Source organism: Anser anser (genome assembly GCF_964211835.1).
Source record: "Anser anser genome assembly, chromosome: 7".
Lineage (NCBI taxonomy): Eukaryota > Metazoa > Chordata > Aves > Anseriformes > Anatidae > Anser > Anser anser.
The window spans coordinates 11,328,974-11,352,285 of NC_139727.1; the positions used below are offsets into that span (position 1 = coordinate 11,328,974).

At 39.7% G+C, this 23,312-nt stretch overlaps 1 protein-coding gene across 8 annotated transcripts in view; it reads left to right on the top strand.

The window, feature by feature from the left end:
• GRID1 (glutamate ionotropic receptor delta type subunit 1) overlaps positions 1–23,312 on the top strand; it is a 601,199-nt gene that overhangs the window by 66,419 nt on the left and 511,468 nt on the right. For all 8 annotated transcript variants that reach the window (XM_083844348.1, XM_083844347.1, XM_083844345.1 and 5 more), the window contains one exon: positions 69–224. Coding sequence is in view for 6 of the 8 variants with exons in the window: in XM_083844345.1 (XP_083700471.1) it covers positions 69–224 (156 nt within the window). In the remaining 2 variants the exon portion in view is untranslated. The remainder of the gene's footprint in view (positions 1–68; positions 225–23,312) is intronic.

The following is a 23,312-nucleotide window of genomic DNA, read 5'->3' on the forward strand; positions in this document are numbered from 1 at the left end:
CGGCCCGACGGGGGGCTCCGGGGCGGCGGGCAGCGCCCTCACCGCCTCTGCCTCCTTCCTCCCCGCAGGTGCCATTTTTGAAGGCAATGCTGCCAAGGACGACGAGGTGTTCAAGCAGGCGGTGTCGGATCTGAACCTCAATGACGACATCCTCCAGAGCGAGAAGATCACCTACTCCATCAAGCTCATCGAGGCCAACAACCCCTTCCATGCGGTGCAGGAAGGTGAGCCCCGGGCGGCACCCGCCCGTGCGCGGGGAGCGAGTCTCGGCGCCGCCGGCAGCCCCGGCCCGCTCCTGGCGCTCGCCTGGAAACTTTTCTTCCGTCGGGGGTCGGCGCTGTCTTACAAGGAAACGGGAGGGATGGCGCGGTGCTGCGGCGCCGTGCCGTGCCGTGGCAGCCGGGCTGGGGGGGGGCAGCCGCGGGGGATCCGGCGGGGCCGGGGGCTCCGTGTCGCTTCCGAGCCCGCAAGAGCCCCTGCCCTCCGTAGCCGAGGGACAAAAGCCGGGCAGGGCCGGGCAGAGGAGGGCTCGGCCCGGCGGGGGGCTCCCGAGGGGCCGGGGGGACGGCGGCGGGGTCTCCCTCCCCGGGGAAGCAGAGGCCGACGCTTCCCCAGGGAGGAGCTCCCCGCCGAGGGGCGAGGGGAGGCCGGGGTAGCCAAGCTGCCGGCTGAAAACCTGCCAGAGTTTACAAGATCTGACAAGTAGCAACGTAGGTAAATCATTTCGATTAGATTTTTTTTTTTCTCTCCTCCTCCAAAGGGAAACATTTAAATTAATCAGCTTGCCTGTACAAATAAGACTTGAAAAATATATTATTTGTGATTTGATGAAGCCAAGGTTAATTATGGCCTATGTTATTTCAGAAGCTGCGTTTTTCAGTAGTAATTATTCTAGAAACAGAGAGCTATTTATAAACCCAGACTAGAATATTTAAAAAAATGATTCATCGCCAGCCTTGCCCTTACTTTTGCAGAGCACAGAGTGAATGTTTCCCTTATGAAAATTTGCATTAATCCATATGTATTTATATGTAAGTTGTGTACATGCAAATTATGGATACAAAATTACACCAAATGTTAATTTTCATGAACTCCAAACAAATTCTTCTGCTATATTCTTTCCCCCGGTTAGGTGCTAGTTAATATGCACATTCAGGAGTAACAGCAATATTTACCTTTTCATGGGCCTGATCCCATTAACAATGAGATTCCTCCTAGTGCTCTGAAAGCTTTGCAAGGAGGTATGAAAAACAAGCTTTATGAAAATGAAAGAAGGGGGCTTTAAAACAAAACCCCACCCACACAGTCACACACCAGAGGAAAATAAAAATCTCTAAATAATGGTGGGGTTGATTTATTGGCAAAGATTAACTCAGAACAATTTCATCTTCCTACACGTGCAAAAGCTCAGTGTCCCGTATTGGAGCTTATTCAAATTCATGAAAGTGACAGCAGTTGGTTGGCTGAACAATTGCTTTCAACAATGTCTCTTCTCAGAAGCAAAACTTTATAAAACTATTCTGAGTGCCCTGGGATCTGAGCTGACATTCTCATGGACAGAGTCCCTTTGCTCAGTTTTGTTGAGCAGGAGGGAACAATCAACTGGAGGATTCTTCTTGATCTCGTAGGATTTTGTTGTTGTTGCTGTTGCTCTGTTTTGCTATTCTTGAATATTGCATTTAAGAAGACTACCTTCAAAGCAGAAAATCTGTGTTGAAATCTGTGCTGAAGCCACAGAAAGGATTCTGGTCAGCTTTTTAATCTATTTGATACAGAGTATTTGTGCTACCTGAATATATGTAAGTAAAGATGTTTCCTCCTACCCTTTCCAAGATGCTCTTTCAGGGCTCACGTGTCCGTTGCATTTAGAATTGCTCTTTGATGATGTGGTCACATGCTGGAGAATTCAGGAAGTGACTGATGAATGCTCACAGTTCCAAAGAGAAATTGTCCTCCGTCACTACTTCATTAAGGCATATCAAGGTGTCTTCTTTTGGGAGGGCTACGGAATGATCCTATCTGCGAGTAAAAACCTTGCCACTGTGGGCTGTGGGAGAGCTAAGAGAAGAGTGTCAGCCTTTGCTCAATTTCCTAGCTTGCTTTGTCAGTTCAGGTCTGGTCTCTCTCTCTCTCTGTGTTTCTCTCTCTCTTTCTCTCTCTCTCTCTCTCTTTAAGATTTAATTTCCTACTTTTGAAACCGTTATACAACATGCTGACAGAATGATACATGGGACACAGGAGTTGCTGGGCTATTCTTACCGTGCAGAGTCGCTCTGCCGAGTGTTGCTTGGTGTCATTCTGACTATTCAGAATCTCATTGTATCTCACTGTACCGGTGCCCTGCTCATTTTGGTAGAATATTGCAGAGAGCAGTCGAAATATCCTGGAGCAAATCCTCTGCCCACACTGCTTGCAGAATGTTGCTGCTGCTACATAAAATGCCCTGACATCCACATTATTCTTCTGCGGTCTTTCTAAGCAGTGCCATGGAAATCAATGTTGCAAGCATTAGTTTCATAGCGATGGAACTTCTTATAGTAAAAAACAAACTAGAAATAAAAATAGACTGCTGTGACACTACTGCCAGAATAGTGCACACAATCAATCAAACCACAAATATTGTTTTTATTTGAATCATCTTTTACACAATTTTATGAAAGGACAGTGTGAATTATTCCTTAAGCCCTTTTTAAAGAGCGCTGCAAGTCAAGGACCTTCGTTTCAATGATACTGTGCTGGTGAAATTACGGAAAGTCATTTTTCCATGTAACAAGGTCTATTACACAGTAATAAGGCTTTAGTTATGGATGGTGATGGTTATTAGCATGTGTTTGACTTGACTTTCCTTGTGCAATCGGAGAATTTCTGCATGGGTAGGAAGCATGGAAAAGCAGTACCTGTTGGGTTTTCTCAGTAGGAGCTGTGCACTTGCGGAACTGAAGGCCAAACAGAAATTAATTTGCCTTTTGTAAATGGAATAGTTTTCGGTGATGGAAGGTGCAGTGAAATGTTGTAGGATTTTGAATATAAGGGCTCTAGGGACTTTGCTGTAGAGAGAGGAGGGCACTATTCTGATGACTGCAGTAGGGAAATAAAATCAGAGACCCTTTTTCTTCAAAGACTTGGTGGGCGCTCATAATAATAATGGTTGCGTAGGGTACCAGAGAATAGTAATTAGCAAAAATTGTAATCGTGTTCCATTTTTGTCTTTTATTTCACCATACATTGCAGAAAAAAAATCCAGTTGTGCTGATAGGTAAAAAGATTATTTTGGCCCCATCAAACTCATGTTTTATAGCAGAGTGTGGCAAGTGTATGGAAGGAATTCCAGAGGCAAGGGACGTAACAGTAAAGAACAAACAGACTCTGGTGTATGCACAAAATTGGACTTTGTTGTCTGTTTGTGCTTACGAGCAGTTGTTGCATTTTGTCTTATATTGCTTTTATGCATATGGCAATTACTGGAGGGATAAATTGTTTTTTTTTTTCCACTGGCTGTCACAAGAGAAAATATACATGGGGAATCATTGTTCTTTTCATACAATTTTAAGGAAATCAGCCGAAATCACAAACATGATCTTAAATTATAGCTTCCGAAGGAGCTATGTGCTCAGTTTCCAATGATGGGAAGGGAAGTAGTAAGTGCTTGTTTGCGTGTGGTGTGTATTTAACCTAGTAGTGTGGTAACCTTTTTGTGATTCAAGCATTCAAATGAGCTCAAAGGTATGAGAAACACTTCAGAGCTTTTGGTTCAAATTGGAATTTTTGAGCCTGCCATTGGTGTTGAAAAGTGACTTTGCATGTGACATATGGGTGGCAAACAAGTTTCCAGCTGGGCTTGAAAACGTGATGGTATGTTTAAACTAAAAACCAAACAAGCCTAATGTGTAAGCTTTTAAGATGTCACTTTTGAAGGGGGAATAGTCAGCAGTAGGTCAAAACTGGGGCACAGGAAAGCTAGTACTTAACTTTCTTAGTGCTCTTTGGAGAAGGAGATCCAAGGGAAATAGTAATTCAGAAACTGTTTAAAACCCTGTTTCTCAGTGAATGATGCTTATACATCTATGGAGCTTTCCTGGAGCTGAAACTTGCTGTTCTCTCTGCATAGCAATTTCAAATGAATTGTTTCTAATTTGAGCAGCCTTGTATGTATGCTTGTTGATGTTAAAAAGCTGTCAGCTCTGGAAACCAGAACAAATTTGGAAAATCAGAATGTGATTTGAGAGCAAGAATGGTGTTCCATAAATGGGTTTATTGTCAATCCCATGTATGCTGCTGGGGTTTCAGAGCAACTCAGAGTTGCAGATTTTTTGGATGTCTCTTGTACACCATTGAGTGAGTCTGATCTCTTATCATAGTGTATAGGACTCAGGAATGATATGTGCTTGGCAGAGTTCTTGAACTATCTTGGCTCAGCACATATATTTCAAGTTACTACCACAGTTGCTTTCTAACAGTTCTATTTGTTGAGAAGGCATAAGCTGATCAGAGTGGGGATAAGTAAGGTGAACGAGACAACTGAAGAATGGGGCTTGTTGGCTCCCTTGCTATTCTTGCATTTATTTGCCTGGCTAAAATCCCAAGCAGAGCTGTACTTGTCATATGTGTATTGCCTGGTAGTAGGGAACCGTGGAGGAGCAGAGTAACTGTATACTTACATGTGTGCACATATATTGGGATTTTTGCACATAGCTCATTTTGCAAATATGCGACTTAATGCAGATGTAGTGCAGGTGACCCAGACTGGAACCCACAGGCAGGTCGGAAGTTGTGTCCTGATTTTAGTGAAATATAGAGTTCAGGCTTCAATTAAAGGGCTGTTTTCTCTGCTGGGAGGATTTAAACTTGAGTGGCTATTAAATATAGAAGAGGAAGACCTCTTTTCACAGCCGGTGTGAGAAGATAGCCATCAGTCATGGTGATAACACTCCCCTTGCCCTTGGGTGAGCCCAGATCCAGCCCTTTTTAAAGCTGTGTCGAGTAGGTGTTTGTGTAAATGCAGGGCAAGGCATTTTGTTTGGCTGAGCTAGGTTTTCACATGACCCAGCAGTGAAGGCTATAGTTTATAGAGTCAGGATGTTTTCGTACCAGAATGGAAGAGTACAGAGAAAAAGGAAAACATAACAAATACAAACAGAAAAAAATCTGGTAAAAATTAATAAAATATTACATATAGAATTATTACTACTCTTATTTTATTTTAATCCATGATTTATTGATTGACTGCATTGAATTGGGGAATTTGTTACCTAGCTAGAAGAAGTATCATAGGTTGGACCTACATTTTAAACATAAAACATAAAAATAAGTTCTCTTTTGACCAGAATAACAAAGGAATGGTTTATATCAATATACTGTCTATTAATTTTTCCTCCCATGGTTTCTCTCAAGTCCTTCACTGTCACATAACGTTACCTTTGTCTGCTCTTCTTCCACAGCTTGCTTGAACACAGATTTCACACTGTTTTCATCAGGACATGGTGTCTTGTTTGGAAGTTTTTGACAGCTGAACTCTGATCTCTCCAGAAAGAACATATTGTTACATACATTTTTTTTTTCTTGTTTTAATCTGAGCTTTCAACACTTTTCGAAAACCACCCAGAAAGGGTTTATGTAGAGGATCCCTCCCCTGGTCAGGGAGGCCTTGCTGTGTAACTACACGTTTTTTCTACTAGTCTGCTGCAGTTAAAGGCTGTTGCTCAGAGGGGTGAATGAGCTTAACAGTTTTACCTCCTTGTGCCCTTTGAGACCAAACCAAGACTTGTTAAGGACTGCCACAGTGAAGACATCTGTGACACTGTTATATCATTGTACTTGTGTTTTTATGCTCTGTAGTTGCATGGCTCAGTGTGTTATGAGCCAGGGTGTTTCAGAGAGTTAAAATCCCAGCAAATTAAAATGTCTGTCTCTTCCAATTCTTGTGGTTTTGTTATGCTGAAAGCAGGAACCTGCAGATACCTTCTGTAGGAAGGAAAGAAGCCAATAGCCCATAAAGGAGTCCATTTGGTGCTGAGGATGTAGGCAAGCTGTTGGCAAACATCCAAATACGCATTTGTTTTGTTGTTTCTTTCCGCATGTTACTCAGGTTCTGGTCAGAGTTTAACTGCAGGTGCAAAATATTTTGTACTTTTGGGAGGCATTGCCTCTGAAATGCATCCCTGCTGTTGCTTTTTTTTTTTTTTTTTCCTTTTTTCCTCCCTTCACTGGGATGTAAGGAGATTAATTCCATCGCAGCCATATTCTCTGCTTTTGGAGAGGTTCACATTATTTTGGGCTGGGTCTGAGCTGCCTGGCAAGCAAGCTCCAGACAGTGCCCTACATAGGAGTGCAGCAGGTGGCGAGGGGTCAGGGGATGAAGGAGGAGCTGCGTTTCCCAGCTTAGCATCTCAAGGTAGAAAGAGGAACGGGTGTCGTGGAAACAGTGGCAGTGTGGGTGGGACATGTTCTGAGCCCAGGGTCCTGCCCCAGAAGTGATGGAGGGGTGCAGGGCTCAGGTCCCAGACGCTTCCTGCTGTGGGATGGCAGGATGTCTTGGGTGGCTGCGTGCTTTGCAATGGAAGGGGTTTAATTTTGTCTGAAATATCATTTTACTACCTCCATCTGCATAGCTGTCTAAGATCATTTTTTCTCTCTCTGTAATATGCAGACTAGCTAACACCTTTATTTCCACAACACGTGTGGGCCACCCATCTATTTCAAGGGTTTTGTGCAAAAGAGCAGCTGCAGGTTAGGCGACAATTCTTTTTCAGTACCTAATGGTTTTCCCCACTGATCCTGCTGCCAATCCTGCTCATTTATCAAGGAGCTGCAGTTGGGTTTCTTATTCTAGGACTTCATTATAGAAAATATGCTACATCATTAACTTGCATGCTAGAAATTATCCCAAAAGATCAGAAATAAGCAGTGTTCATAAAAATATTAGCACATGTATTTCAGGGTTAAGGATTTTCTTTTTCTGTGTTCTATTTTTTTTTTCTTGAAGAAAATAATTTTTAGAGTGCTTTTGTTTGTCTGAAGCAGATTTTCTCAGTTATTATTGTGGAGGAGGATCTGGAAATGTGGAATGAGTATACAAAACTGCCTCAGCCTGATCTAGTTAAAATAATGGGTAAAGAAAATTATCCTAAATTGTGAAATATAAGCAGTATATATGCATGCATATATATCTGTGCAAATAATTTAATTGCTAGACTTAACTGTAACGTGTCCAGCAGGGAATACACCTTAATCTTTTCTAGGTTCAGAGTCTTCCAGATACAGACGATTAGAGGACTGACTAATTATTACATTTTGAATTGTGTCTTAATCCTAGCAGAATGAAATCAATGTATTATTTTGATGTGATTTATCATGGTGTGGTGGAACCATACAATGAAAAGAGTTAAAACTACAGATTGTTTGAACAGAGGGGGTATGATCATGTTTTTTAAAAATGTTTGTGGCTTACCATAGTTATTTACTGGAAGGAAAATAAAGCGTAGTTATACAACTACAATAGTGCCTGAATGTAAGACTTCAGCATGGTAAGACTGTGGCTGAAATAGTTTCTTCCGATTGAACTTTTTGCCATCTCAGAGGAACCACAGTCAAACTCTTCCTTGTTTTTTAGGCAAAGATCAGAATGTTTTTCCCACTTTTATTCATAATAAGTTCCCTCAGAGGGGAATTCCTGCTGTGTCTTTATTTGTTGCTGTCATCTGTTGCTTAGAGATGTTTTTTGAATTTGCCCCTCAGAAAAAAAATTACTTAGAATGCATTGGTGGAATCATACTGCTGTTCATACTGCTGTGGAGGTCTTATAATTATATGACATTAAGCTTTTTTTTTTTTTTTTTTTTTTTAACATCTGTCTTTATCTGGAAGTGCCTTGCCAGAATGGAAATGGCCCACAAAGCTGTTGCTTTTCTGGAAAGAAATTTTTCCATAATTTACAGACATTTGAGTTCATGCTTTGGCCTGGCTTGAAAAATGGCTCACATGTTCAGTTATGCGTTTTGACATTTTTTTTTTTGGATATTCTGGAGTTTGCAGTGATTCTTCTTACGTGAAGAAATGCTGTGTGGTTCTTCCCATTTGTAAACCTGCTGAAAAAACCCAGATCTGAAGCTGAGGGATGAAGCATTTTACGTACAGGGCACATCCAAGACATGCAGGCTACTGTACACAAAGATGTGTTAATTCTGAAGTTAAAATCCAGTTGCCAACCTGAAAATCCTTTCTATTGCACTCTTTGCTGAGGATGGGTCCAGCTACCACTGATTCTTGGTGTTAGGGTGATTCTTGAATTGTTAGGGTTCTACTCCATGACAAATTTGCAGTGAGACTGTTAAATAGCATACAACATTTTGAGATCTCCATTTTATATCATATATAGATCTGTAGTCCTTTCAGAAGCAGATAATAATGATACGCTAATATGCCAAGATGTCTTTCATTTGCATAACATTAAGGCAATAAATATCTAAAATGAGAAATATGTTGAAAAGGTTTCTTTTATATTTTTCCTGATAGCTTGCATTTAGTTATAATTTGGAGACCTGCTAGCTGTGCTTGAAACTGTGTTCAGGTTGGTGGTGGGCTTGAAGTGCTTTTTATAGCCTGAAAGGTTTGTATTATCAGAAAAAGTCTGTCTGTACAAGCCCTGCTGATGTTAAGTTCCTTTCTTTTGATCCCCTTGTGGCATCTTGGTTCCTGTCCATTTTTTTTTCTCCTTTTGCCTATTTTATTATATATTCAGATATGCAGTAAGAATTAATATTGGAAAGCACTAACAGCTCGCATTTAAAGGTAAGGAGAACCAAGAGGCATTAATTTCAAGTGGTATTTGGCTACATTAAAACACACAGCGGGGTTTCTACTGCTTGACCTTACTGAGAACCATTCCCCTAGCAACCTTTCATAAAGGGAGTAAAAGGACAGTAAGAAAACATTTTTTTCCTTATATTCAACAGAATAATATCTAAGCAATGACTTGCTCACTTAAAAATAAAACAAACTTAAACCAAAAAAACTCTCGGTCCAAGCTCCCATTAGGTATCCTGTTTCTCAGTTCAACCATTTAGTCCTCTGCTTTTTAATTTACTTACCTGAGTCTTTGAGATTTTAACTAGTAGCAGTGCTGATAGATTACTTTCAGTATCCTCAAAATCACATTGACAATCTGTCTTGTTCTTATTTAGAAAGTGAATAAAAGGATTTTCCATGTAAGTGAATGTTTGTAAAGTTAATGAGAATTGCTTTTGTCAGCAGGTAAATGACTCTCCTCTATACCATTACTTGATAGGAAATACCAGTTATTTGCTGCTTGGTTATACTTTCAAAGTAGAAATTGAATAATGATATAGAGCAGCATTTCCATTGCTCTTTGTTTTTGTAACCTCTCAGCTGCTGGATAAAAGTAAAACTTTGTTTGGGGGAAGATGGAGTTGGTTTTTGGGAGACAGAGACTCTCGGTGTCTTTCTGGTGTTTGCAAAACTTCGGCATATTTTTTCTTTATTTAAAAAATGCTTTAGAACTCTAAGGGAAGCTATGCTACAAAACAAACATTGTTTTGTATGGAATATTAGCAGTATTTTAATCCAAAGACCAATGTTTTCCCCATTTTCTATGCTCTTGAGGATAGTTCCTACTGGAGGAATGAGATCAGTTATCTGAGAGGCAGAGGAAAGGACTTTAGGATGTGGTGTGTGCAAGGGTCAAAACACAGAGGACTAGGATGTTGAAGTGTGCAAGAAAAAAAAGGAAAAACCCAATTACCTGCTTAAAGTTTATTTCTTTTTATTGAAACTTTATTTTTCTTTTCTTTCATCTTGCTTCTGTCTGTCTGAAATACTTTAGTCACAGTGGAAGTAACAATGTTTTTGATATAGGTTGGATTTAGTAATGTAACCCAAAGAAAAAGCTTGCTCTCCCTCTGGTCTTAGCAAGATGCTTGCACAAGTATGGATCTGGATTTTTAGAGAAGCTGGAGAAGGGCAGGGGTGCTACCCTGTTAGCCAGTAATCAGCCTGCAGAGGCAGGCATTTCCCTTCCTGAGAGAAGAAAAGGCGTTTCCAAAGCATGCTCACAGGGCAAAATGAGGAAGGATATTGTCCAGCAGAAGTTCAGGTCAACTGAATCTCTGCTTTTAGAAAGTCACCTGCCCAGGGCTGCTTGAAGTGACAGTGCCTGTAAGTAGATTAAAGTGTTGTACAACCCACGTGAAAAGTAATTTCACATTTCAGCTATACCTCGACATTTTTTTTCTTAAAAAAAAAAAAAAGTAAGGGACTGTGTATGCTAACTCTGGGGGAGCACTTGGAAGGAACATCTTGCAGCAAAGCTTTTAGAAAGGCAGTATCCTCAGCCACAAGTTAGAATACCCATTAAATGTGTTACGGTGCTTTGGCAGCCAGTGGGGTCTTGCCTCGCCTCTGGACGGGTGCTCACAAAGTCAGTTGTGCAGGCAAGCAGAAGCGCTGTTGTCAACCATGATTAGAGCCAGCCTGCTCAAAGCAGGTGGCTGCAGTCATCTTCCCTTCTCTGCCCGTGGCAGTGGCGCTGTTGTGGCAAGATTGGTTCACAAATGGGTTTCAAAAGGCTTAACGCCTTGTCATGTGCTGAGGACAGCTTGCATTTTTGTGACCGTGGTGTGCCCTCTTTGCTTTTACACCGTTGATTAAAAATAAAACATTATGTCAGCTAAACCTCAGAGTCAACTAGGCAATGCAATGACTAGTGGAGCCTGATTCTTCTTGAATCAGATCTCCAACCCTAGTTCTCAAATTTTCATTAGATTTTTTTTTTTCTGTCTTCCATTAGAATTTTTATTTATGTATTTATTTATTTTTTACAATAAGATAATACTTATCTCAGGAAGAGCTCTTCCTTTTGTCATCCGTTTCATTTTTTCTTTGTGCCTTATTGCCAAGTTACTTACTGTATAGTTGTTGCTGGTGTTTTTATAGTTTGGGTTCTTCACCCAAACTCCGGTTTCTCAAAGTCACCTAGCTGGTGAGGCATATACTTTCCTCTCTGTGTTTGTCCTTTTCAGAGCTGCCTTCTCACTTGCAGCCAACAGTGCCATGCCCTGTTTTGTATGGACAACAGCAGATTCATCATTCTAGTTCCTAGTGAGGTTTGTAAATGTAAGCTCTTTCTCTGAATTCTGATGTCTTTTCTGTACCTGCCTTCTCTTGTATGGTAGCACATTGCTCCCCCCATACTTCCCTCTTCCCTGCCACTGCTCAATGCAATAGATTTTATCAACATGCTTTTTATGATTTGCTGGATTATTCTATTTCCATTGCATTTTAATCATCTTGATGACAACATCTGTTGGCAGCAGTACACAGATGTTTTTCAGGGCATATTCTAAAGTTTGTAAATAGTTACTATATCTACATGAGAAAACTAAGGGTTTGTCTTTCCCATTTATATTAAAAGAAGCAGAACTGCATTATGGAAATGAAATGTGTGTCTATGGGAGACTTGCTGTCCTTCAGTGACTGCCAGGGGAAACCTTTAAGTTCCACACAGCTTCCTCTGTGTTACCTGCTGCAGAGAGCCCAGGGTCTGTATTACAGAATTACGTCTCTCAACCTGCTTTCACCGGTATAACATATAATCTTCTCTTTTTAATTTTATTTTTGGTTTTAACCCTCAAAGGTGTGCTACTCTAACATCAAAGGGGAATGGAGAACACATATAAAAGAGAAGCCAGGGGTGCTCCTCGAGAACATCACAGTAACTCAACAGAATGACAAAATAGCAAGAATGCAAAAAAGAAATTACAACAGTGGTCCATTATATTTGCTGTAGGGCATTCTGACAGTGCTGGCAGTTAACTGCATTCAGGTTAAAATGACAGTTTGGTCAAAAATTCTTCATAAAATATTAGTGAACTAGAAGGCAGATTGCGTATTGTCATAGTTTTGTGCCTTTTTGTTTTCTTTCTTGTGCCAATTGTCTTCAACGAGAGGTTGTCCTTTAGGCAGTTAAACAAGCAGAAAAGTCCCTTACAGGTATTTAAGAAATAAAGTTTGGTGATCAAAGACAGGAGTTCATGTCCTGCACTCATAGTGGCAATGGGGCTCCAAACTATATTTTGCTAATCTTGCTAATCAGTTTTTCATTGCCACCAGCCTGCAGGGACATTATTTGTAAACCAGAGTCTTGTCTCTTGCCTAAGAAGTTATGGGCAGTTGTGCAGAGTCAGTGGAAGTGGTGCATGTTTGATAGGAAGCTGTATGAGTAAGGCTTGGAACAAGATGTGTTGATCGTGATGTTTTGGCTCTCTTTGAAATTTATTTTCTCAGAAAAACAAGAATTAACTGTTACTTAGGGTAATTAATAGAGAGATTATTTTTGATCTCTCTTTTGTATGTAAAAGGAGAAAATGTCCTTTAAAATGTTGTTCTTTTGGGTTTTCAAAGGAGCAAAGGTTATAGTCTGTAACTTGTGACAGATTTATAATGTATAAAGTTGGGTTTGTTTTATTTATATTTATTTATTTATTTATTTGTTTTTTCAGAAACAGCACTGCCAGTTGCCCAAGGGTGTAGTTTACCTTTGCACAAAACCTGTGCACAGAGTGTAAGTTAACTGTAAAATTCATACACTATAAAATGCAGTGCATGAGACCAAAGAACTACTGTACAAGGCCCTGGAGAAAAGTATGTATCATATGCACAACACTTTACGTAGTCAAATTCAAATTAAACTCACTCGCAACATGGTCAAGAGACAAGCAGAAAAAAGGCTTAGGCCTGCATTGCTCAGTTCACTTCCTGGGACAATTTGGTGAACTGACAAGGTAAGATGGATCTCTCTGAGGCTGAAGAAATAGGAAGAGTTTCTTCGAATGGAAAACAACATAGTGACAACTGGAAAAGCCATGTTGGGTCTGGTGTCCCTGGAAAGTGCCTTAAGGCAAAATAAAGGCTTGTGCCAATTTGCCATTTAAATAAAGATGTTTGTTTTTGGAAATTTGTATGCAACTGTTTTGTTGGTGAGTTGTATTGTACTTAGAAAATATAAACAAATTCAAGGATTTAGAGAGTTCTGCCTTTTAAAAATCTATCTGCATCTCTTCAGGGTTACTTCGAATATGAAATTTGCAAATAGCTGGTCAGATTATCAGATTAACTGGGAAATAGTCATGGGTCCTAGAGCCTGTGGAAAATGCACTTTGAAACTTGGAATTTTAACTGGGATCTTCAAGGTTAGTGAGTTATTATAATGTTAGTAAAGTACTTGAAAAATGATAGAAAAGCTTATGATGCAGTTGATAAAATGCAGATTAGCTGAAGAAGCTGTTCTAAAGCTCAGATAAATTCACATGAGAGGAAATGAAACAACTTCTTAACAAAAGTCTGTTTATATGAGAACTATACGACTTTTATTTTTTAATATTTCTGTTGATGTTAATGTTAAAAATGATGTTGATGTTAAAAATTATGTCAAGTTATTTCAGCTTTTGGACAGAAAATCTTCTAAGAGATACAAACGTAGAGAGATACAAATGCAGATGTACTTTGGTCTTGGTTACATAAATCTAACTTTAAAAATGTCCTTTGAATTTCTTATGAAGAGGTTTTTACTATGAAGTGTGTCCGTGTTCTTTCCAGAAGATTGCCAGTTACCTTTTTTCCAGGGTATTGGTGTTTGCAAATAATGGCTCACATGGGAAAAGTGTGGCCATCAACATAACAGACTGTTCACTGCCCTTAAAAAAAGTCTGCAATGCATTCATCTGGAATAATGTTGAGATTTAAGCTGAAGATGGAAAATATTTGCTGACAGGGCTGGCCTCAAGTCATTCTTTTTCATTCCTAAATGCTGATAAAATTGCTTGAAATATTCTGTAGTGTATGGAAGGTTGTCTCAGGATGGATATATTGGCTTAAAAAAAGGATTATTCCATTCTCCCTATAATTATATTCTCTTTTTGATGAGATAGCTTTTACAGGAAAGCTATTTTATTTTTTATTTTTTTTTCTACAGAAAAGTAAAATAGTTGAGGGTATTAGTTATCTTGACACAGAGGAAGGTCAGCTGATCTGGATGCTGGATGGATGGCTCTAGCTACTCATGAGGTTTTAAACCATGCAAGTTTGACTCTAACTCTGGTTGCTGGTGAATGAGAATTGCTAGCTAAAGAGAAGTGGTGTTCTCAATGCAGTTTCTAATGTGCTTGCTGAGTTCTGCTCAGCAAGGATAATGAATGTAAAACTTTAAGTTCTTGAGCTCTGTAGTCATCCTTGGGATTGGAGTTCCTCTTCCCAGTGCTCGTGCTGGGTTATCACATGCTTCATGCCTCTTTCTCACCTCTCTGTAGGGCCCGAGAAGGCCCTTGAAACTCTTGAAACATTACCTAAGGTACATGGTCTTCTGTTTCATCTCATTTCCTTCCCTCCCTTCTCTTCACTCACACTCTTTGATCACACTGAGTACCACCAGTCTGGCCAAAGGATGTGATGATGTGTTTGGTGATGGCCTGAATTTCCTTTGTTCATCTCTTGAGTCACATAGTAGTTCTCGTCTTTGGTCTTTTACTGAAGACTTTGGGATGACTGTATGCCAGTTACTTTCAAGCGTTTTCAATTTCCATGCCTCTGGAAAAGTTTGCGAAAGGCGGTGATAATTTAAGTCCAATTTACAACAGACTTCATTTTTTTCTTTTTCTTAATGCCCAGATTGGTCTATGAGCCACAAGCTGAAACCAGTGGTATAGGATTTAGAAAATGTTCCCTGGTCTTGCTACTCTAGGTTGTTTTCTGTAGGGAAATACAGTGTGAAGGAGGAGAACTCTAGGTTCTTGGACAGATGAACCCCAGAGAATTAAAATGAAGATGGGAATCTGGGACATCTAACAACCATAAGCTCAGATATTGGCCTGCTTGCCAAGCTGGCTGTGCCACTGTCATAATGCGGACTAGAAATCTTTAACAGCTATACTTCACTGCTTGTAAACTAGTGAGTGATTATTTCATCCTTTGTTTATACCATTCATCAAAGCATTCAGGGCTAAGAAGGCCTGGAAAATTCTCAAGGGTTTTGCTGCTCTTATTGCAGTATTCTACAATGGGACTTTTCTTGTTCAACGATGTTGTTGACTACTTCAAATTCATAGACTATATTGGCACTAACTCACTGTATCAGAAGAATAGCGTCTTCCTACCCATCTGCCTCATTTGAACTGATTGCAGCAAATTCCTAGTAAGTTCTTCCTTCTGTGTACTGTGTGTAAACTTTTGATTATGCTTGCTGCCGTTAATAGCACACAGTAGCTATTTGATGATTTTGTAAATAACTCAGGCCATTTACTTAAAATAAAAACTAGAAAGGATTATGTCTGTGAGGATTTTGAAGAACTTTTTTTCAGGAATATGTATAAGTCTTTCCAAGAAATCACTGTATGCAATACTGTTTTACTGTTCTCTCTAATTTATTACATTAATTTAATGCTTTTTTAGCCATGTTCAATTTGTAGAATTTTATTACAAGAAACACAGCCTGCTCTCATTCTGTTCAGAGAGATCTGAATGAGTAACCTTATAACCATTGCTAACCTTCTGAACTTTTGCCTCGTTTGAGCCTCAAGCTCATTAAAGTTGAGGTTCTAGAATACACATAACCTCATGGCCACTCTTTGATTTTAAATGATCCAAATTACAGTTAAATTCTGTGAGCAGGCTGAGAATTCATTCATAGAAAAGCTTTCCAGGCTCACACCCATTTAGAGCTGACCTGTGACCAATACAGTGTAAGTACTGTGAAAATGAACCAGATCCAGTCCCAAGGAGACCCACAGGTAACAGGTTGCAAGTGTTATCTCCTCTACCCTGCCATGCACAGTAGAGCTTGGAATACACATGAAAATCTGCTTTTGGATGCATTTTTTCTTTTCTTCTAAGGTAGCTTGGCTCTTCAGCCTCAATGAGCGGACATCTTACACCACAGAGCAATTAAACCAGTGTATTGCATATATGTATTGAAGTAACTTCAAATCTTTTGCAGGTATTTCTGAGACATGATACTTAGTCCTTTCACAGGCAGACCTGCACATGAGAGGAACTTCTCCCATCATGGGCCTCAAGGCAGGATAACTCAAGGCACATGCAAAGCAGACATCTCTAGGGCTGAAAGAGTAGCATCAGCTTTAGCTCTGGTGATGAATTTGACTGTGCTGCAAGGCTTGCTGCTATTGCTGCTGCCCCAGAAGAAGGGTTGGGAAGTGAAATGGCAGCTGTTGCTGGAAGTAGGGAAGGAGCACCCTTCCTCATGTTTTCCCTTCTCCTACACCTGGCATCAGGAATAATAGGCTCCACTCACCTGAGTGAACCACAGGGACTTCACCTATGGTTTGCCCTTACATATTTCTTTCCTATGGCAAAAGCAGCCTGGACTTGGCCAGAAACAACCTGTTATCCTTGTGTCATCAAAATTCAATTTTGCCTAAACTGCTGAGATGAGAGCTGTCTTAGCTCAACAGTCCTTTACGATAAATACATTGTCTGCTTTGCCTGTGTGGGAACTGGGTCCATATTTCCAAAAGGCCAATAGGAAAATAATTGTAAAAATGGACTGGTGTGATGATCAGAGTTGAAGGAATGGTGAGTGTTCTCAAAGTTACACTCCTTTAACTCAGATACAGGTGATCATCTTACAAGTGATGGCACGCTCAGCCAGCTAGGGAAAGATAAACAGTATAGTGTAACCGGAGTGACTGCCTCCAGCTAAGTGATGAGTCGCAGTGGACTTGACTGATTTGTAAAGACTTGGAGTGACTAATTTCTAAGAGAAAGAACTACAGTCTGATATAGGCTATTCAACACAGGCACTAAAGTAAGGACTATATTGGAGGAAGTTATTTGTTGAAAATTATTCAATATCCTGTAGAAGAAATAGGCAATAAATTTGCTTGACTGTCTTCATTAATCCCAAAAGCACCTATTGCAACACTTGTTATGGAACCCAAAGTAGGTATTAAATCTGACTGTAAAAATTATAGAAAACACAGCTTTAAAATTCATTGCCTGTTTTACTAGTGATTGGCAAATAATTCCTAAAATGAGGCATTTAAGGGGCTTGATCAGTGGAGTTCACAGTTCTTGGAGTCTTGATTAGGGTTTGGGAGTGTCTAGGTCTTTCAAGGAGAGCCTATTCGCAGATTTATGATCAGTGTCAGATGTTTTCCTAAGCTCATAGCTGACTATTGTACAAAAGTAAGCTAAGCTAGCCAAGTATGTGTGTTAGGAGAATGAAAACAGACAATTCCCTACAAGGGTCTTCCAGGCTGTAATGCCAGCCTTACGACAGGGTCTTGATATCCATTCTTAAGAATATCCTTAAAGAGAAAGGATCTGCTTATTCCAAAATGCACACTGCATTTACTAATTTACTATGGCTTTAGACAGTGAATCTAGAAACAGATGTGGCAAGAGAGATGGCAGAGCTGTAGCTGCGGTAACTGGGTAGTACCAAACATACAGGAGATAAGAGTTCTGAGCCTATAATTTTTTTATAAACAAAAATGGCTACATGTAGCACAGAATGTTTTCAGTAATAGATTAGAGATCCATCATTAGTTTTTAAGCACTCTCAGAAGCTAAATGAGAACAGAGCTTTGAAAAGGCATGTAGGCATCTTTGCTCTCTTATCATCCTACTGAGAAAATGTGAAACAGGAAATGCAAATAAAATAAAACTCCTGTTTTAAAACCCCATTCAATGAGATTTGAACCATCAGTTGAAAAAAATCCTTATTTCACTTTTTTTTTTTTTGGAAAGTTGAAGCAAGTGCAGTTCTTCTGTTGCAGATATTTCCTTATTAAAAAAAAAAAAAAGTTTCCTAGTAGATATGTCTTGTTTTATGCTAAGACCATCCTGCAGAGGAATTTCTTCACAAAATCCTTGCAGTGAGGGCAGTTTGATTGCAGCACTACACTGGGCAGTGGCTTCGTGGCCGCTCTGGTGTCTCCCTTACAGGCCAGGCCTCTGCCAGCCTGGATTTGTGTTCCAGGTGACGGCTGCCGGCTCCAGAGAAATGCGGCCCCTGCAGCACTTGCTGCTGCACCACCTTGTGTTTGCGTTTGCACTGGAAGTCTTCTGTCAGGTACTTCAGTGGCCATCCCAGTGTCATTATTTCTCACAGAATAGTGCCCCCCCGTTCAATATGTCCTTTCATGAGGAGCAACTCTGCGCAAGCTTTAACACGAGTTGGATCCCATTAAGAATCGCTTTGTTGTATAACAATGTGTGTTTTGTAACTTCCTATAAAGCCAGTCCTGTTTGATTTGGTGCAACAGAAAGAAGACATATTTCTGTTGAAAATAGTTTTCCTGATAGAAATATCTATGGTGCTGGGATTTACCTTTCCAAGCCTAAGTTTTTTGATACTGAACGTTTCCTATTCAGAAGTAGCTGATTAGCTGGAGGCTCAGAATAAAATTAGGAGGTGTCAGAAAGGAATATCGAAGGCTGGTGTGTACCTTTTTTTGTCTGTTTTATTAGGGAATGCTTTTTAAAGCATGGGAAACAGAGAGGCTGTCATCCTTCTTACTTCTAATGGTATGTCTCAGTGATGGAGCTGTTAACTGCTCTTGAGATGGCACTGTGGATTTCCTTTCGAAATAGTCTTGAGAGATAATGCTGCTTCACCCAGATCCCTGGTGACATGAAAGGCTGAGGAGTGTGTGTCTGATTTACAGCCCCCCAAAGCCATCTTATCCAGGGGAAATCTTCCCAGGAGTTTCCATAAAGATACTTGAAAAGAACAGATCACTGCTTGCATGGGGCTGTGAGATCTCATAAAAAGGAAAAGCATGGCAGCAGAGAGGATTTTTTTTTCTTCACTTACCCCCTAAAGACTGAAATTGGTTAAAAAATCCCCAAACCTATAGCCTATCACATAGCAAAGAAGGAGAACTTGTCTTAGACAAAAGTTTTAGCTTGATGTAAACCTTTGTGTTTTGTATAATGGCTGTGTGTCAGTTCAGTGTGAAAGACTCTAAAAGGGCTTTTGTCAAGGGGGATTTAGATGAACACAGCAAGGCAAGGTGATACTATTACCGTCTTGTTTCACATGTAGTCTTTGTCATTTTAGCAATGTCAAAGTTTCTTGCAGTCTGAACGTTTCAAAGAGGCAGATAGATACATGCAAACGCATTGATTGTTCAGGTTGGTTATAAGTTTCAGACTTGTCAAGCAGAGTTTAAAAATCCTAGTTTTTATTTGAAGTAGGAAAAAAGGGAGTCACTTTCCACTAAATCTGTATTTTCTTACATGGAAATATTTTAGCATTCTAGACCATTTTACCATCTATCACTGCATAGATACTGATATGGTTGCTGTGTAATAATATAATCTATCTGCTCTACCTACTTGTGAGGAGCATTGTGAGAATTAATTAACAAGTTCTGATAAGAATATTCAGCGTGCTCTTAAGTATTTTATTCAGAGATATCTTGCCTTCTCTACAAGAACTTGAAGTGCTTTTCTTTTCTCTGTTTGCATTAGAATAAAAGGTCAGGAAGCAGCCTTGCACCATTTTGACCTGAGAGATACGTTTTCAGATGTTGGGGTATGGGTGGGTGGTTGTACCAGTTACGTGCGATAGTATCAGAAATGGATGTTCCTATTGCCTTTTGATGGGTTTGCACCAAAAGCTTTCTGTTCCTATGTGTCTCTTCCTCACTGGTGTCTGATTTTCCATCTGAAAGAGAACTTGACAGCACATCTTGTGAGTGACCAAATTGAATAGGAAACGCAAAAGGTTCTGTTGAAGCTACAACCACTAGGCTGTATAGTAGTAACTATTTTGAGAATGTTTTCAACGTTGTCTGAGGTTTTAAGCAGGACAATCAGTAATACTTAATTAGTTGATTAATCACACACACACAAAAAAAGCAGGACTTCAGTGAATGAGGATCACTTTCACTTAAAATAACTCTTAGCTTTCTAATTAAATACCCTTGGTCTTACCTTCTTTTTCCTGATATTTCTTCAGTTTCCTGTGATCAGCTACAATGTTTTTAGAAGATCTTTTTTTTCTTTGGAGGAGGCAGGATCTTGCATGGAAGATATTTTTATGATATTGAAAAAAGGACTGTTATTTTGTAATCTTGAGAGTGGCAATATACTGTAACGATGAAAAATCCCTGCCCAAGTCCCTCAGGCCTTGAAATTATTTTCTGTCATCTTTCCCAATCCTTCCTGTGTTCCCCTTGTTTTACGTTTGTCCTCAGTGAGCTACTTGAAGGCATGGTTTGGCCCTTCATATCTGCCTGTGATTTTCTAAAAGAAAATAAATAAAGACCGCACTGTTTGTGTTTACCTTTTAGACTCATCTTCATTTGCTACATACCTTTGATAGCTGCCAGAATGCATTTCCAGCTTCCTTGAAGGTTGAGTTTATCTCCCTTCAGATCTAATTATGTTCTGCAACTTTACTGCCCTGGGAAGCAAACGTATTTATTTTTCATCATGTTATCATATTTTTTTCCTTTAGAACATCATCTCTTCTACTTTATTCCTTTTCTGAATGTGTGAACAACATTTTTTTTCAAAATTCTTGCTTTGTATTCTGTAAATAACTGCACCCCAAGCAAGTTCCCTTTCCAGATGTATTGATGGCTCTCTGGCCCCTCTCAGTCTTGTTTCCTCCCTTGTCGTTTCACATTCCTGTGCCATGAAGGATTTTCTTCAGGCTCATCTGTTTCCTTCCTCCCACCCACTGCTTTTGGTTTATTCCTACTACACCAGACTTTACTATTTTTTTTCTCATCTGTCCCTTTCATTTTCCTAGTCTGCCTTTAGTTGCATACATCCCTTCTCTTCTCTCTTCCACTAGGGAAGCCACAGAGTTGTCAATGCTTGTGATGTAGCGTGTCTTTTTCCCTAGTACTTTCAGAAAGCTTATGTGAAAAGAAAAAGGAAGCAAAAGTACACATTTCTAATGGTGAGGGAGACCAAAGTGCAAAGTGTCCTTGTGCCAGAAGAAAATCCTTGTATTCCTCACTCAGGAGAAACCTGAGGACCTCACCCAGAGTGGAAACCCTTTCACCACACCTTTCTGTTTTGCCCATGTTTTTTATCTTAGACTGGATGTAGGTAAATGTGGTTATGTGGGAAGTCAGAGCACGATCCATTTAAACTGACCTGAACCATCCAGGTCTCAAGCACATTGCATGCACACCTTTTCTACATCAGTCGTGCTTTCAGATTTGATGTATCCTGGAATACGTACTTTCTTCCTCTCTATCTATGCTCTATTTCCTATTTACAGTGGAAGAACTGAAACATCCCATCCTTTAAGTTTCCCCCCCCTCTGCGCATTAGCACAGCTGGAACTCAAAAGGATACACTTCAAATGAGCACTGAATTCTTATATTGTTTGCAGCAACAAACACTGCAGTCACAAAAAGACTTCCATTATAGTCTCTGCCTTGGCTCTCGCTTCCCACCAGCACCATGGTTTCCCCTTTCATTTCTACTATTCATCTTTAAACAGCATATGTTATCTGCAGACACAATGGAGAGACGAGCTCTTCAGAAATGTATGTAATAATAAGACATTCTGCATGCTATTCAGCATGAGGTGGCTGGTGCTTTGGAATCTGTCCTTCTGTGGGAAAATAGCGATTTGTTGAATTAACTTTGCTTTGGAGAAGTAAGGTAGGGCAATGTCCCATTTTCCAAAAGAGTAAGGAAAGTACTTCATGTTTTGTGGATTTTATAAGTAAACATGAAATACTCAGTTATTCTCATGAGTTGAGGCAACATGAAATCAGTTTGTTGAACCAGGAAGACAATGAACTTTTGCTTTTATATGGGGTTTATAGTGCTGAGTATGAAACCAGGACAGAGCTGTAGGTTCAAAAGCTGAGTCTCCAGTTTGCTCATGAAAATGGCTTTGGTGTGTGACAGGGAGGCACGGGATTCTGGTCTTCCTCAGGTGAGTTCTCTTCCCTTAGCAAGCACTGGGATTTTGTGCACTGTAGAAAGAACATTTTGGGCACAACAACAGTTAAGTGACAGGAGACTTCTGTGTACGTTGACAGGAAAAGGAGGAAGGCCTTGGTTTCACTTCTTGTTCCCTGCAGGTGTCTGTGCATGTTTGTCAGGAGGAACGAATCTCCTTAGAGGGAGACCAGAGGAGACATGCATGCTCTCTCATTGTTGTGTGCTTGGTTTTGCTTATTGATAAATTAACAGCAGCCTGCTATACAAACTGGATGTGCACAGTTGGCTGTGGTTCATTTTACCTAAATCAAAGGCTGGAATTTAGGTTCTCTGTATGTGTAAGACAAGTTTACAGCTTTACCTATTCCAGAAGCTTCAAAACACCTAATCTGGGGTCTCTGATAGTCAAAATGATTGTTTAAAGGAATTGTGCATCTGCAGACTTATGTTCTGAGTTTGACTGAGGATCTGGAGTCAAGGTTCATTTTGTTAAATGATAGGGTTCTTTGTGAGGTCTGGAAAATAACAAGTCCAGAGCCATGCAGTCATCATCATCATATAGCTACATTCTGATATGTGAAATTTATATTTTCATTTCCAGTGTTCTGGTAGATACAAAAGATGTGGGAAATTAGAGTCATTGGGCAGAGACTTTGGTGTGTCCTCATTGTGTCTCCCGCTCCCCCAATTATGTTTGAGTCTCCCCAGTTTTGTGTCTGAGAGAGAAAAATGTGTCCCGTATTGTCATTATTACAAAATAATTCCTGCAGCTAAACTGTGCAAGTTTAGTGTGAGACCAGGAGGATTATCATCTACATCGTGTTCTCCCTGTGTATGCTTCTTTGTGTGTCTTTATTCATTTTCTCTTTAAATTTTCAGTGTTTTCTTATTATTCTGTCTTTCTAGCAAAAGGAATTTATTCTTTCACTTTTTTATGAAGACAGAAATAGGATGGACATAATGAAAATTATTTTCAAATACTTTTAGTAGAAAGTGACCCCCATCCTTTTTTATACTTTAACTGAAATTTAAAATATCTGAAATAATATTAAAAATCTTCTACAGCACTAGTAGTAAGGATAATCAAAGAGGCATCTCCTTTAACCCTTGCCATTCTATGAGGTACGTCCTTTGGTTTTCCATTATAGACTTAATATTTGGGAATCGGAGACAGAATAGAGTGACACTTACTGACATTATGGCTTTTGGAAATATGAGCTTTAAGTCACTGCATTTTAGCAGGGTTTATTGAAGATCCAAAGTACTGAACCTGTCTTTTCAATTTAATTTTCCTTCATTGCTATAATTGGAAATACAGAAATGCATAAAAGTCAGTGTAGTGTATGGTATGTGGCTATCAAAAACTG